The sequence below is a fragment of the Urtica dioica genome, chromosome 7 (assembly GCF_054948205.1).
Source record: "Urtica dioica subsp. dioica isolate 48M chromosome 7, U.dioica_male_clone48M_v1_H2, whole genome shotgun sequence".
Classification (NCBI taxonomy): Eukaryota; Viridiplantae; Streptophyta; class Magnoliopsida; order Rosales; family Urticaceae; genus Urtica; species Urtica dioica.
This window is the reverse complement of record NC_142762.1, coordinates 46,133,503-46,150,786: the sequence shown is the minus strand read 5'-3', so window position 1 is coordinate 46,150,786 and position 17,284 is coordinate 46,133,503. Positions and strand designations below refer to the sequence as shown.

The window sequence follows — 17,284 nt, the reverse complement described above, 5'->3', positions numbered from 1 at the left end:
ATTACTATGATATCAACACACATTTGACCATCATTCCATGTTGTACATGTAGGTAAAAAAAATTATTTTTTTTCTTAAGAAAGGGCCAGGAAGCTTCCTGTTATTAGAAATAATATCCTCTCCCAAATGATGTGGTAACTATGTGGCATTATGAATATGAAATGAAAGTTAGATGTTATATCAACTCTCTTAAGTCACCTTTCTCCAATCTAATTACGTATGCAATCACGGAAGCAGAGCTAGAAAGTCAAAACATTCAACGTCTTAAACTATAGAGTCTATAGTATAGACTGCCATATTATTTCACTAGCATGATTTTCTTTAGGCACCCAAAAAAAAAATTAGGCAGTACAATAGATGGAGTTTCGTACTTGGTAATCAACGACAAAAGGGTGTTCCAATCAACCAATTCTACTGATAAGACCTTCAAATAATACCCGATTGATTCGATAAAAAAAGATTATTTGAAAAACTCAAAAGAAGTAAAATAAATTAGACCGTAAAATTTTGTTAATCTGGTTTTGTGGAATGTTAGACTAGTAACACACTAAATTCAATTTGTATCCTTTAAAAAAAAAAAATTCAAAATACAACTCATTGAATCAATATAAGAATTATATACCCATTGTTTCGACTTTCGACCTATCCCGGAAAAAAGAATGGCTGCATCCACTTAGTCATAATTTTATCGATTAGTTTGGTCTATTGAGTCATATTTGTTGTGTTTGACATTTTTGGAATAAAAATAGATTTTAGTGGTATTAAACATTTTTTTTTAAATTATCAATTTATTGCAAGGTTTTAAATGTTGACGAAAATCGGCGACTTTCATCGGCGCCGCCACCACCAGTGGTCTAGCTGCCGACGAAAACTTGTGTCGCCGCTGCCCGTGGTCTAGCGGCCGACGAAGACTTTATTTTTCATTTCACCTTAGAATGTCGTTCGATAATCGCCGAAACGACGTGTCGTTCCGTCAAAAAAATGACTGAACGTCTTCGTTGTATATAAATGATAAAAATTGCATAATCTCGACTAAACGTGGCTTACCGGGAGTTACCGCGCCTCCCGTCCCGCCCCCGCCCGGACTCCCGTTAATTCGCCGAACGGGAGTCCCGTCCCGTTATATAACGGGACGGAGGCGGTAAATGTCTAACGGGATCCGCGGATCCCGTTAGGCATTAAAAAAAAAATTGAAAAAAAGAATTTAAGAAATAAAATGAAAGGATTAAAGTGAAAAGATTTGGAATAAGTGGGTAGAAATGAAAAATATGAATGTTGTTAAATAATTAAAAATGAGTAGAAAAAAACAATAAAGAAGAATGTGAAATTAAAAATGGGCCTCCTAAAAAACCTCACCGACCCCTAAAAAGGTGCGACGGCGAGGAAAAAGAGCACATCTTTCCTCGTTAAATGTTTGAAAATGTATCCCGGACAAGGGCCGGGATATCCCTTTGTTATACACGATACTTTAACCATTTATGTTTACGTTTGCAAAATCAACTTCAAAATCGTCTAGAATATCGAAGCACATGAATGTTTCTTGTGCTCGATTTCGATGTTGAATCCAATCTTTTCCGCACGTCAATGCTTCAACCATCTCCGGTTTCAGGCTGCATCTTCTATCGTCGATGATCCGGCCCGCGCTGCTAAAAGCCGCCTCAGAGGACACAGTTGAAACTGGGATGGTGAAGATGTCTTGTGCCATAGATGACAAGATCGGAAACCTCCTCGCATTCTGCCTCCACCAAACCAAGAGGTCGATGGCTTCGTCGTCCGACCTGACCCAATCGTTCCTATCGTACTCTTGGATCTCCGGATGGGACCGTGCGTCGGTTGCGCTTGACCTCGTCTGACTTGTCCCAGCTTCTTGTTGTTGAGGAGACGGGCTGTACGCGGGCGCGTTGACGAAGACATTCGTGTATTGGTGTCTTCTCGGATATTGCGTCTGTGATTGAGAAGGTTGCGCTCGGTATTGCGGTAGAAGTTTCGCCTCGTAAACCTTGAAAAGATCAAAAAAAGCTTGCACGATCCTCGGAAGATCAAGTGCAACGTAATCTTGGTCCACAAAATGGTTTCTTATGTATTTCAAAAAAAAATTTAAACCTCCAATTTTACATCGGACGTCTAGAATGGCTCCAAAACCGTATAGTAATGGAACCTTTCCAGCCCCCCAATATTTTAAAAACTTTGCTGTCATTGCTTGAATAGAATCTTGAAAAATAGTTTCGTTTTTATTTTTATCAAGATGCACAGCTATTGCGGTCATAGTATGAAGACCGAGAAAAGAAGTGGGAGTGTAAACAGCAGAAAGATAACAAGTTTCTTTATAAAAAATGTCGAGAAAAGAAACAAATGATTCAGCCATCCTAATATCCAAATCAGATATAGCGTTTTCGACATGTACGCTGTTAATGTAAGAAACAATAACATCGACGTAACGCTCGGATAAAAAGTTGGTCAGCATAAGAAAGGTTGAATTCCACCTAATTTTGTTATCTAGGTGAAAGGTGCGTTCTTGAAGGCCGTTTAGTCTAAGCCGTCTCTTAAGCTCATCTACTCTAGAGGTTGAACTATTTATCCAACTTATGTAATTCATAATCTTGTTTATCGAAGGGTCGTAACTAGCGGCTCCGACTTGAACTATGAGGTTGATGATGTGGTAGCACAACGTTGATGTATAAGGGTTTCGTCTGCGTTAAGTTTTTGGGTCAACTCCCTAATCATGGCGTTGTTGCTAGTGGCATTATCTAAGGTCACAGATATAACCCTATTGTTCAAACCCCACTCAGCTAAAACACTAACTATGATATCTAAGATGTTCTCACCAGTGTGAGAACCTTCTATCCTCCTAAACGCTATGATACGTTTGTTCAGGTTCCAATCGTCGTCTATGTTATGGACTACAACGCTCATAAAGTCCATCTTAGATTGACCGGTCCATATATCCGATGTTAAGGCTACGCTATATCTACCAGAGGATATTGAGTCTTTCATTTGTTCATTTTCTCCTAAAAACCATTTTAGGATATCGGATCTCAAGGCTTTCCTAGACATTAGTTGTACGTTTGGAATAAAAGAACTAATGAATCTAACAAAGCCTTGAGATTCGATATGACTAAAAAATTGATCGGTTGATACAAAATATTCAACTAAATCACGTCTAAATCTTAAAGGATCGATGTTACTTACTTGGGTTGTAGAGGCTCCAGATTGTGTCCCCCCCCTGGCAGTGTCTGTGATGACTCCACAATAGCGACGTCCCAACTCTAGTGTTATGAGCGCTAAAGATTTTGCCACAAACGTGACATTTTCCGGCTTTTTCACCGTTGGCAATCACCTCTTCAAAGAACGTCCAGACAACAGACCTCGCTCGACGTCGTGGTGCTTGTGCTTGTTGAGGTTGTTGTTGTTGTTGCGGTGGTTGTTGTTGTTGTTGAGGTGGTTGTTGTTGTTGTTCTTCTTCTCGGGCACGTCGTTGTCGTCTTTGTCGGGTATCCTCTTGTTGCTCACGTTGTCGAGGTCGTGGAACTTGAGTTCGAGGCTGAGGTGGTGGTGGTGGGACGTCTTCTTCTTCATCTTCCTCCTCCTCGTCATCATGTTGTTCATTCGGATCTTGGGTTTCGTCGTCGTCTTCTTCTTCATTTGGATTTTGGGATTGATGATAATGTTGCTCGAACACTTGAAACTCTTGAAAAGCGACTTCGGATGGCGGTATTTGTGCTTGATATGCTTGCTCGGGATCCATTTGAGGATAATATGGCATTTGTGTGTTTGGAATTTCGGTGAATTCCGTATTGTGGAAAGTAGGAGCAACATAATTTGGATCGAAAGAGTATTCGGTGTTTGGGTCGGGGGCGTTTTGAGACAAATGCAACCAATTTTCTTCAAAACGGTGCATTCGTTCACCTCGGGAAGCTCTTCCCCTTCGACCTCCTCGGTTGTGGGATGATGATGCCATGAGAAAATGAAAGCTTTAGAGAGTAAAATTGAGAGAGTTTGAGAGAATTAGAGAGAGAGATTGAGAGAATTTGAGAGAGTTTGAGAGAGTTTGAGTGAAAGGTGTGAAGAAAATGAATGAAATGGGGGGGTATTTATAGATTTTAGAAATAAGTGGGAAAAAAAAAATAAAATAAAACCTCATTTTCGCTCAAACGGCTATAATCAAACGTTCATATTCAAACGGCTCTTTTTTTTCGGCCGTTGGCTCTTTGATCCAACGGCCGAGATTAAAAAAAAAAAAAAAAAAAAATATGCAACGGTCGCTAACGGGATCCGTGGATCCCGTTAGCTTCAGTAACGGGACGGGACTCCCGTCCGTTAGGCTTAACGGGACCTCCCGTCCCGTTACCTCTATTACCGGTAGCGGGGATTCCGTCCCGTCCCGCTACCGGTAAGCCACGTTTAATCTCGACGATGACATAGGCATTTTTTTCCTTCAGTGGGATTGGTTTTTTTTTTTTTTTTTTTTTTGTCGAAGAAAACACTTTTTGTGTTTTAGAGGAGAGAGAAGATTGTCGGCTTTTAATAATTTTTTTTATAATAAAAAATCAATTTTACATAAGTTATGTCTGCGTGGAATGACGACTAGTCTGACCATTTGCTCACAAAAGCCTATAGCTACTACCGTATACTTATTATATATTTATTTTATTTTATAGTAAAAGAATCTATTTTATTTTATATTAAAACAAGTTGTATTTTGTTCAGTTGTATTTTGTTGTTTGGGAGAAAATAATAATAAATTTATGACGTTATGCCAAACCAAGCCAACCAAGCAAATATACAATATAAAAAATTATAGAAAACAAAAAAATATAAATTTATCATATATTATGAATTAAATATAGTAATATACAAATTTTGGACCATATTTACAAATATCTTTCTATTTTTTTATTTTGCAATATTATTTTCATTCGATTTTTCATCGACATGTCGTTTTTTTTTTTTTTTTTTATGAAAAATGGCATATCAATTTCCTACTTTCACATTTTTTCCGTTCGATTTTCCGTCGACGTGTCGATTTTCCGTAAATCATGAGACTCAAAACGGCGTCGAAAACGCTATTTTAAACCTTGATTTATTGTAATATTTGTAATCTTACACTATACATTAGTTTACACACGCAATAATTACATACAAGAGGTCACCCAAGGACAAGGTTTTGTCACCCAAACCAAGTTAAGCCACCCAGGCTTTTTGAACTTCTAACTCCGATGATGTCAAAATTGAAAGATAATATAACAGAAAATTAGACAGACTTTATATCCCAAACTCCTATGATGCCCCCCAAAGACTGAGTTTGTCTAATTCTCTCACCAATCAGTCAAAGCTGTGCGCGAAGTGGCAAGCAAGAATTATTTTAGACCCACAAAGTCGCACACTCGCACCCACACATTTTCATTTGCTTGCCCGTTTCACACCAAACGCCGTGGTCGTATTTCTAAGCCCTACTATGGTTTAACTTTTAAGTACCTCGTCCGAGCAATACCAGCTGTTCTATTTTTTTTTTAAATAACAATAATAAGGCAACTTTATGGAGTCCTTGGAATATAATTATTTACCGAATACAAAATTAATGTATGAAAAAAAAAATCAAGAGGGTTACGGGAAGAGTCAACATCCACCCACTAAAAGAGCTTGCCTCGGTTCTGTGTACCAAGAAAACTTTTGATAACAAACTAATTTGTTACTAGCACACGTTTATGTTCATTTACAAGCTTTTTGTTTCAATATGCTGAGCCAATCAAATGAAACTTTACGTTAGTCAAAAAGAGGGTATTGAGGACACTAAATCGGCTAATTGGTCATCAGCATTTGTTATAAGGTCATAGAGACTTGAGAGGTCAATCAAGAACGTGCATTGACTTAAAAAGTCTTTGCCTTCCTGGCTCTGTACCTTTATATGATATCATTAACAAAGGTGAAAGAAAGACAACAACAACAACAACAAAAAAACTCTCATTGTATACCAAAATATAGAGCATTGGTAAAACTAAAACAGCCAGTCTATTAGCTTAAAAGAATGAGTGAACAAGTGTGATACTAAGACTTTGGTAATCAGAACTGTGAATTTGGATATTTCGGGAGCTCCGGGCAGTTCAAGAGAATAATCTCAATCTAAATGTTCAATGCATTTCTCTCATAGCTATCCCCTATTAAAATATTCTACATTAACCCATAACTATCCATCATTTATTTCAACCACACCCCTAGAATCTTGACATGCAACTCTAAAAAACTGTCAGGAAAATATATTCAGCGCTTGGTTCGACAGTCGATTTCAAATCCAAATATAGTTGCAGAACGAACGACAAAAGGAAGAGCTAGTTATCGGTCACTATCATTTTAGCCAAGAGGTCTCGGGTTCGATTTATGAGGTCTGATTCCCACTAAAAAAATATATATTTTCGAGTCCTTTCCTCGTAAGATTGTAGAGTTTGGCGGGTCAAGTCAAAAAATAATAATGATGATAAGAAAATGGAGAACTACTGTTATCTTCCCCTTTATTCTATCTTTCTTTCACAACTTCTTAAAAAATATTCCATATCAGCAATATATTATACAAAAACAAATAATGTACACAGGTAAAGCATTGAAACGCCATTGAGTGATCCGATAGAATGCAATTTGCTGTCTCACGGGAGCAATGAAACATACCTGGCAGAGATTCAACACAGAATTCATGATATCTTTCTGTACTTGAGGGGTATCCAAAGACCACTGTAACTCTGAAGTATAAAAGAAAAAATTATCCTCCTTTCATGAGACAATTCGAATCACTTTGTATTGACAGCACTACATACTGTGATTCATGGGTTGATCTTATGCATCATCATCATCATAGTCCCAATGAGAGAGACGAGCTCGACGACCTACCGGTTCACCCTCACCTCGTTCTCCCAGTCTTATGTCATGTAGTTCAAGTTGCTTCTTAACCCATGGCGGATCAACTGGACTCAACCAGAGACATTCACCGGTATCCTTGTGCCGAAAATCAGGACTTCTTGAACTTTTTTTACATTTTCTGTTATCCCACCATTCATATGGGCTGTAAAAGAAGACTTGCCACAAGTGTAGCCGATCTCTGTGCTTCTCGGCGATAGTGGACCCACCTGAGAATTTATCAACACTTTATTCAAGCCCGAAGAGTAAATCTGACCACACTGTATGTATAGAACAAAGTAGTACGGATATATTCGCTATACACCTTCAACAGTTCGCAGTTCTTGGGTATTTTGAGGTATTATATCCTGTGTTCTGGTCACATAATTCACTTCATTCACTATTACCTGAGAGATGAAAAGAAGTATGAACAAGACAATTATCTAATTGAATATAAGGCGAGAACAAATACCAGGTTCAAGCAACATCCTAACAGCGCTAGAAATTTTACAAAAACATTTTTATGCAAGATGTTCTGCTAGACGTACACACCGACACGTTCTACCAGAAAGGCAAAGACTCGTGAACAAACATTACAGAATCCTCAAAATCATTTGGCAAGTCCCGAACCTTGTAGAATAATCTTGAGTTCCTCTCAAACTCGGGCTTGACATCAGTTTGGAGACGACCCGAAACATAAATATAATCATTCTCCTTCAGATAGTCGAGACACATTTTTGCCATCTCACCCCTCATCTGTAATACTATCCTGTTCAGAAAAGTAACGTCTTAGTACCAAAACTAGCTTTCCTTAGATCAAAACACACAACCATATTTCATTCAGTCCACTTTCCAAAAAAATTAAAAATTCATGCAATCTGATAATCTTAAAACAATACCACAAACTAACAGAATCTAATGTCTAAACAGAGCTAAATTACTCATCGAAGATCAGACAATACATAGAGCTATTACCGAAAACCTCCTTTGGACTGAGACGATTCTGGAACGCTGAGGACAGTGTAAACTGCACCACTTTCTAAGATCTTGAGAGGTTGAGCAACAGTGCCGATGAAGCTCGCAGAGTTCCACCACTCGCGTCGCCATGGGACCGTACTCGGGCGCTGGAACTTGAGCTTGCGCCTGTAGACCGCGCTGTTACCTTCTTCTTTTTCGCCTTCGAAGTCTGAACTCGAAACCCTAGGATCGGCATACGAAGAAGAGGACAAGCAGGAGAAGGGAGCTAAGAGAAATCGTGGAATCTGAATCTCGAACCGGAGGCTATGACGAATCGCGATCTGGATCGCCCTCATGCTCAGTCGGACATCGCCGCCGTCAACATACCGGCGAGTTGGATTTCGAGCACTTCCTCGCCGCGGTATGAATGAAACGGAGGTTTTGGCGGGTTTTTTTTTTTTTTTTTGTGGATCAATTGAGCCTTTTTGAAGTTGTGAGTCCATGATAACCTATTGGATTGGGCTCAATATATCCGTTGACATTGGGTTTTAGTGGATACTTAGTTGGGAAAAGGACATAAATATTTTAAAGCTAAAGAATTTTCAAATATACAGCAGCTAACTCTTGAAAATTTGAAAGTATCGATTTTGTTTAAAATTTGGACGACTTTATCTTGCCTAAATATCATCGGCGAGCTCTTTGAGCTTCGTAACTCAGCTTCTATAAAGAGAATATGAGACGACATAGATATACAAAATGTTATGAGGAGTATGGAAAATCGGTGTTTCAAGAACTAAAATTATTACGATGGTATTCCTGAAATTGAAGTCAACAATTTAATGATGGAGATTGTTTATACTTTATACTAAACGTGTTATTTTAGATTTCACTTATTTTTGTTGTTAAAAATTACTATTTTGTCATCAGTTGACTGTTGAGTAGGCATTCACAATTTTTTTTTTCCCATGTATTTTAGATTTCACTTTTTTTTTTCTTTTTGTAAAAGTTACTATTTTGTGATGAGCTCAAAACACATTCACAATTTTGTTGTTGTCATTGTTCTGCCTCCTCTTTATTGTTGTCATTGTTCTGCTTCATCGTATTATCCTCGTCCTCTTCTTCTTTCTACTTTTATAATTTATTATTCTAAAATATGGTTTTGTATTTTTATTTTTATTTTTATGGGCAATTAATAATATCTATAATATCAAAGAACATCAAATATGAAGATTCAATGTCCTTTCGAGGGTCTAAGCTTGTATTTATAGCTCCCTCGGCAAACGACATTTGAGTATTATGATGTGGTTGAATCAGCCTTCTCCAGTCAGCTCGTGACACGTGTCCTCCACGACTTGAATTGTGCCCAATGGTTTGAACAATATCTTTCGACTCAGGATGGTCTTCCGTGAAGGCTGTTCTCTTTTTTATTGTGTCCTTAGCTCGTATCTCGAGACTCAAAATATCCAAATTCGAGCTTGGCACACATGGCTCGAGCTTTCTCTTCACGATGAATCAGACTCATCAAGTCTAACTCGGGCTCGCGGGCCTAATTAGATCATGAATTCGAGATTGTAATCATAAATTTTTTTTTTTTTTGGGAGAGGCAAAGATCTACACCAATAATACCAAAAATGAAGATTCGATGCGCTTTTGAAGGTCTAACAAGTCAGCTCGCGACATGTGTTCTCCTCGACCCGGATGCTGCGTAGTGGTTTAAACATATTTTATTTCATCGACAAAGTTTGTTTCTTTATCTATCGTGTCGTTAGCTTATTATCTCGGGACTGAAAACGTCAAAACTTGAGATTGACACTTTTGGGACTAGCTCAATCCTCGTGATAACTTAATGAGTTCAAGTGTGAAACATTTATATTTGAATTTAAGTGTAGAACATCTATGTTTGATGATCAAGCCCGGCTTGATCGCTAGGGAGATCAAACAATTGCTTTAGGCTCCCATAAATAAAAGTTTATATCTTGTAAAAAAATGCATAAATTTAATATATTTTAGGCCTAAATTATGTAGAAAAGACCTAAATTTAATATATTTTAAGCCTAAAATATATCTTTTTTAGGCTCAAATATATTAAATAGTCAAAATAAAAGTTTAAAAATGCCTAAAAAAAATGCGTTAGGCCTCAAAAATCTTAGAACCGGACATGTTGATCGTATGTAGTGTTTATTAGAGTTTTGAACTATATTTACAAGTATGTTTTAAATTGTTTATTAATCATGTAAAATTATTTTCGTGCAATTTTTCATTAGCATATCGATATTTCATGGAAAACAGTAAAAAAAAAAAAATTCAATTTTTTATGATAGTATTTATTGGCTTTGCAATTTTTTGTAAATCAACAAGTGCAAAATGGCGACAAAAATGAAACAGATCTTCTTTGGTTCAAAACTTTAAACTAAAGATTTGAATGATTCACAATATTTTTCTTTTCACGCACGTTGAAAAAAAAAATGGATGCCGTTTGGGCTGCTCTACTGGACATGCCTAATACAGGCTAGGAGTAATAGACTTGTTTCTCATTTATTTTAAAAACTAAATAAAAAAAAAACAGTATAAATTTTCATAGTTCTTAAACTAAACCTAATCATGACAATGACCTTAAAAAAAAAAAAAAAAAAAAAAAAAAAAAAGCGCACACACACATTTCGCATAGTCTTTTTAATTTATTTTACACCCTAAAAAACGCAGTAGCGTCGTATTGGCGCTGCCGTTTCATATCCATGTTTCTTTGACTAAAAGTTAATTGTCAATTGTGTATATAAATTAAAACAGAAATACGTTTATTTCCACACGTAGACACTGTAGGTGTGTATAGCTTGTGGTATACCATATACAATCATAATCAGATGGTCTACGTGTGGTAGTATTCAGGGTTGATTTTTTCCTTGTATATAATTAAATTCAAGGTTAGAGAAAATTTCATTGAAGGTTCCAAATATTGTATTAAGAGTCCAAAACAGCGCGTTGTCAACGGTACGGTTTGGATAGAATTTATAAAATGTTTTATTTTCCACGATCATCATCTCTGATGTTTGCTTCGTGGAGAAATTTTGTTCCTCATTTCGATTATATAGACTTCCGTTGCAAATAAATTCCATGGTACACTAGATATGGCGATTCGCCATTGGCTTGAAATTACACTATAAAGTCAAATAAACATTTTTTTTTTCAAAGATGCCATTTGTCATAGCAGCATATAAATTACACACAAGTTGTTTGATGGTATTTGTAGAAATGGATAAAAAAAAAAAAAAAAATTGCACCGAATCTCATAAGCCAAATATAATGTTTTTCCTTCATGGGAAAATTTATTTATTTATTTGAAAAGCCAATATTGTTAAGATACAATATTTGAGAATTACTCTATTTTTTATTTGAGAAAATATTATAATAGCCATAAATTCAATTTTTTAAGTTTTGTACTTAATTTTCCCAGTTTTGCACAAAATTTCCAAAGTTTTGCATAATATTTCCAAAGAATTGGGTAGTAGTACCATATTTTTGAAGTTTTGAACTATTTTCGCAATGATAAACTATGTTTTGCAATTTTCGAAGTGAAAAAAAAAAATCAAAAGTTTGACAAGCAATGGAAACCACGACCCCAAAAAGAGTTGTTGATGTCAATAAATAAAAACACTTGAATTTTTCTAACGGGTACATAGAATGGTTTGTATCCTAACAACATTCAAGATGATAATTTTACTCACATACTTGAGTGAATGGATAATAGATAGGGTATGGGAATTATATGTTAATAATTATATGAGTATAAAAAAAATATAATTTTTAAGTACTCTACCCAAAATCTTACGCATATTCTATCCGTTTATAATTATTACTATTTTTATAATTGTGTGCATATATATCATTGTGGTTTCTAAAATATTGTCCTTATAATAAACTATTTCTTACACACAATTAAAAAGATACTATCTACAACATAACTTAAGTATTTTCTTATGAATTTTAAGTACATTTGGGCACATGGTTTATTAATTTAATTTTTTTAAAATTTTTATGTTTATTTGATTAAGAAAAAATTTATTATTAAATGAGTAACAAATTAGATTCATAGATTTACCCTAAACTTCTAACGTTTATGTAGAGATCCAGGGGGGAAAAAAGGTCTAAGTAGGATATGATTTTTTTCTTTGGTGCGTAAGTCTAATTTTGTAAGAAACTACCCAAAAAAAAAAAAAACTTGTATTTGGTTTATCAAGTACCCACTATTTGTTGTTTTATAATAAATAAATAAATAAAAAACAAAAAAAACAATAGACCCTCTATGAATAAATTATCCACCCCTCTCTCAAAAAAATAAAAATAAAAAATTCATCCGTGGACCCAGTCTATTCAAGACTCAGAATGTCACTATTCGTAAACTAAATAATTAATTAATTAACAGGAGAGCTTACCTCAACGTTGACCCAAGATCGTTGTCTCTCTAAAGACAAAACTCAGTAAACACATATCCTAGTTATTTTATTCAGCAGATATCAAATAAGCAACATAAATATTCCACCGAGTGGCAATTGGGTTAAGTTTGACAATATCAATGAAAACAGAGATCAAATTACGCACGCGACGTACAGGCAAATAATAATTAAAAAAATGTCAGAACTCAGAATCAATTACCACAAAATCATTAGTGACTATTAGTCTGTGTTGTGTTGTGTCCGTGAGACACGTAACGAGTAAGAAATGCATGTCACGCTAACATTACAGTAAGAAAATATGTATCGTGTTTCGTACTCCCAAACAATCATCAAAATTAGTTAATAATACTGAATACATAGAGAGGAATTATGTCGAGTCTCAATCCCATAAATGTCAAAACTGTTGACTGAGCAACTTTTTCCCACTTCGTTTTTGTTTTTTTTCTTTTTACATATATATTGTGGCTAACTAATAACTTAGCCCATCTATTGGGTCCGTTTCCTGTATTTTTAAGGACGAGGTGGATTGAGAAGCAACAAAGGAATTTCGTTTCCGCTTAATCTTATTTGAATGGGCGAAGAAGAAGAGTAACCACACTGATCTGTTAATTATGGGTGTATCGAAACGATCTCAGCCGTCCGTTCTCTTGCAATCCCAAGTGCCATCTCCGAAGGACTCTTCTTCGCCTCCGTCGTGGAATCCGCTCACCGAGGCCAACGCGTCTCTCGCGCAACGGAGACTCACGCGCGTGCGAAAACTCCGCCACGTCACAGATCACGAGCTCGGCCGTGAAAACTCGTCCTTCTCCGGCTTTCCTCAGCCGCTTCCTCTCCCCGCCGGCAGGTACAATTCACACATTCAATGTGTTATGCTCTTTTTATTCTATTTTAGGTTTTAGGTTTTCTGACATTTATTGTAATGCGTTGACTGGTAACAGTAGTATCAAGAGAGACGTTGACCAAGTCACGAGAACAGCGAGCAACCGATGCCACGTCAGATCACCCGCGATCTCCGTATCCCCCACGATTCGCGTCCGATCGAACGCCGGAGAAATAATCTCTTCTTTTCACGCCGACGAGGAAGACGACGATGAGGAAACGAAGCTAAAAGCGAGCTTTCCCTCCCGGAGCGCTCCGACCAGTCCGCGGGGAGCCTCCGACGCCCCGAAGCTCTTGATATTCCCCGGCGGAAATGCGGCGAGAACCGCCGTCTCCGGCGGAAGAACGCAGAAGGCGATCTCGTTCCCGGTGTGTTACAAGAACTCTTTTCCGGCGGAGCCTCCGAGCTCCGGAGCTCATCCCCTGCCTCTGCCTCCCGGATCCGGAGGTCTTCCGGTGAAAAACCAGTGGCAGAAAGGGAAGCTCATCGGCCGTGGAACTTTCGGGAGTGTTTACGTCGGATTCAACAGGTATTTTCAATTTATTTAATAAATAAAGGAATTTGTTTGTTGACTGAGTCTTGTAATTGTGGCAGAGAGTCTGGGGCTCTGTGTGCGATGAAGGAAGTGGATCTTATTCTCGACGATCCTAAATCCGTCGAATGTATTAAGCAATTAGAGCAGGTTTTATTCTGAAACATCCTTTTTTTTTTTATTATTATAATTAGCGTCACAAATTTCTGAGATTGAAATATTCTCTCAGGAAATTGAAATGCTGCGTCAATTGAAGCATCCAAACATCGTTCAATATTATGGGAGTGAAGTAGTAAGTCAGAGAGTCTTTGGTACCGTTTGGTTTAGTTTTCTAAACTCGTTTTCTGTTTTTAAATTCTGTTTTCTGATTCTAATTTTTAAATTTAAAAAATAGATTTAGAATTACGTTTCGGAATATTTTAAATGTTGTTTGGTTATGTTTTCCATTCAATTGTATAGAGATAAAATAAAAAACAACTTTTCATTGTTTTTTGTTTTCTAAACAAATTTCAAAGAAAACAGAAACATGATTCTAAATCTGTTTTCTGAATTTATAACCAAACAGTTTTTCTAAAACTGTTTTCTAGAATTTAGAATCAGACAACAGGAATGGAAAACTTAACCAAACGGGGCCTTTGATTCACCTCTGTTTAATTTATTGTTATTATTTTTGTGACTGATTGGTGACATTATTTGTCACAGGTTGATGATCATTTCTACATATATTTGGAGTATGTACATCCTGGTTCAATCAACAAGTACGTGCGCGAACATTTCGGAAACGTGACCGAATCCGTGGTTCGGAACTTCACACGCCATATCCTATCCGGACTCGCTTATTTACACACCAGAAAGACTGTCCACAGGTCTGCAATGAAAACGCTTTAATCCCATATTTATATGTGTGTAATTGTGTATATATATGACAACCATTTTACTGTTTTTTGCATTGTTAATTTCTTTCTCTGCAGGGATATCAAAGGTGCGAATCTACTCGTGGACGCCTCCGGTGCGGTCAAGCTAGCCGATTTCGGGATGGCCAAACATGTGAGCTCAAAAACTCAAAAATTGTTTTGTTTTATTTACTTTTTTTTCGGAATTGATGACTCAATTTTTTTTTTTTTTTTTTCAGCTCACGGGACACTCATACGACCTGTCATTGAATGGGAGTCCCTATTGGATGGCGCCGGAGGTAATCAAAGCCGCGATGCAGAGGAACGCTAGCCCCGATCTCGCGTTGGCCGTCGATATCTGGAGCTTGGGTTGCACGATCATCGAGATGATCAACGGAAAACCGCCTTGGAGCGAATTCACTCCCGTGCGTAAATCCAACAGAACTTTATTTGCTCGTTCTAATCAAATGCTAATGTTATCTTCTTCTTTTTTTCTTTTCTTTTCTTCAGCCGCAAGCGATGTTCAAGGTGTTGAACTCGACTCCGCCGATACCAGAGAGTCTTTCTTCGGAAGGAAAGGATTTTTTGAGTTGTTGCTTCCGGAGAAACCCGGTGGACCGTCCTACGGCTGCAAAGCTGCTCGACCACGCATTCGTCCGGAATCTGCACCCACACAACATGTCGCCGACCACACACAGCATCATGGTATATTTTGTTTAGCAAGAGTTTGACGTAATTAAGAAAACAAAAGAAAAAAAATAATAATAGGACCATTATTTTGTTTAGCAAGAAGTTAGACACAGGAAACTTGTCAATTGCATTTTAACTAACGTTAAGTAAATAATTGAAAATTAGCCATTTTGATTACATGAAAAAGTGATAATAATAATAGGAGTGTAAATTAATTAATTTGATGACGTGATAATTTAATCAATAATAAGAGTGGCTAAGTTCTAATTATTAAAATAAATTTTTCATGTTTCAAGAAGATTATATCTCCACAATATAATAGGCGAAAAAATACTTTAATCCTGATTAATTTAATTTGTAGGGCAATTAGCTCAATAGCTCAATAATCCACCATCTTTTTAAAAAATAGCTCAAATTTTATTTTATTAAAAAAATAGCATATCAGACCGAAGTTAATTTAATTAACTTTGAATCGATAAGCTATTTTCCTAATAAAATGAAAATTGAACTAAATCTTAAAAAAAAAAGGTGTAGATGATTGATTATTTACAACAAATAATTGTTAATTTATTATTATAGTTAATTTAATTCATTTAGGAATTTTCTCTTGTCCACACGAAGCTCAGGGGAAAAAAAATCAATCAATACTAATTCGCATGAATTTAAAGTGATAGTTTCGAATAATCATTAGAATATTTCAAAGTTATCAAATAAAACAATGAATTATTATTATTCCCTAACACAGGTGTGTATTTTTTTTTATTTAATTTAATAGGAAAAACTACACATTCAAAGAGACCGCAGAAAAGACGCTTTTGACTTAGCCGTGGCGTCTTCGAGCGCCAGAGTGAGGACTTCAAACGGAAGCCCGCCTTATGGTGTAGACACCTCTGCCACGTGGACACTCTCGCTGTGACCGAGTTTGGTCATCATTTGAGTGACCCAAAAAAAAAATCACAAAAAGTCAATGTGTAAAATGCCTCTGTTAGTCATTGCTATTCCTTGATTAGTCCTAAATAGGCTCTAATTGTGTCCCGTCAAAGAGTACTGAATTGGAGATTCTGCAATTCTGTATTTGCCAGGTTCTCAGTACTCAGTGTTGTGTACATATATCAATTTATTATTAATCCAATGTGGAAGATATATCTAGATTCTGTTGTATTGCTGCCGTGAACTTCTGAAACAGTTTTTCCACTTGTTTTTAGTTCCACATCCCGATTTTTAATTTTTTTTATGTAAAATATTTTTAAAATTGATAGTGAGATTAATTATTAATAGAATGTTAAATTATTGATGATAGTGGTTTGATATTGATTTGTGAATACTCAAATGTTTTTTGAAATTTTGTAAACTTGAGTATGGAAGTTGTGTTATGTCAGTAAGAATCAAATTAACACACTTTTAGCTAAAGATTAAATTACCACTTACTATTTAATCATATCGTGCTTCTGATCATTTCACTCTGGAGGATATGATATACGTTGACGTGGTCTCGACAATCACTAAAAATTACAGTTTGAAGATTTCGTTATATTTATACATGGATGATGGATCTCGATATTTCTTCGTATAAGAATTAAGATATATATATATATATATATATTGATTATAATCATATAAAATGAAATTATGAAATATAAAATATAAGAGTTTGCGATGTGATAGAAATAACAAATGTTATTGATTTGGCAAAATTGTATAATTGGTTGAGCTATGACAACTTGATTATAGAGGAGTTGAGCTAAACAAATAAGCAATATGTTATTCTATGTATAATTGTATGTTATTCTTGTGAAATAGGCTTAATTTACAGGCGATCGAAATCCGTTTCGCCTCATCATTCTCGGCTGCGTGTCATGATACATGTCATCTTGGATATAAGAAACATCGATGAACTAGTGATTAAGTCCTGACGTATACCAATTCTTCCAGATGAATATGTGCGTTACACGGGCTCATTAGTCGAGTGGACCAGCTCGTCTTCGGGGGAAAAACT

The 17,284-nt window shown here is 36.2% G+C and overlaps 2 protein-coding genes across 2 annotated transcripts; one reads left to right on the top strand and one right to left on the bottom strand.

Moving 5' to 3' along the window:
* Nucleotides 1–6,359: 6,359 nt before the first annotated feature.
* On the bottom strand, nt 6,360–8,302 carry LOC149392190 (protein OSB1, mitochondrial-like). The gene is made up of 5 exons (XM_089620474.1): nt 7,861–8,302; nt 7,516–7,654; nt 7,211–7,292; nt 6,807–7,115; nt 6,360–6,731 (listed from the first exon to the last, which is right to left on the bottom strand). The coding sequence occupies exons 1-4, from the start codon at nt 8,196–8,198 to the stop codon at nt 6,826–6,828; spliced, it is 849 nt and encodes a 282-aa protein (XP_089476600.1). The 5' UTR covers nt 8,199–8,302; the 3' UTR covers nt 6,360–6,731; nt 6,807–6,825.
* A 4,404-nt stretch (nt 8,303–12,706) lies between these two features.
* LOC149392189 (mitogen-activated protein kinase kinase kinase 5-like) lies at nt 12,707–16,582 on the top strand. Its single transcript, XM_089619068.1, has 9 exons — nt 12,707–13,137; nt 13,232–13,702; nt 13,768–13,855; nt 13,935–13,997; nt 14,408–14,571; nt 14,677–14,752; nt 14,838–15,023; nt 15,109–15,303; nt 16,064–16,582. Exons 1-9 carry the CDS (start codon nt 12,905–12,907, stop codon nt 16,202–16,204), a joined length of 1,617 nt encoding a protein of 538 aa, XP_089475194.1. The 5' UTR covers nt 12,707–12,904; the 3' UTR covers nt 16,205–16,582.
* The last annotated feature ends 702 nt before the right edge of the window (nt 16,583–17,284 follow it).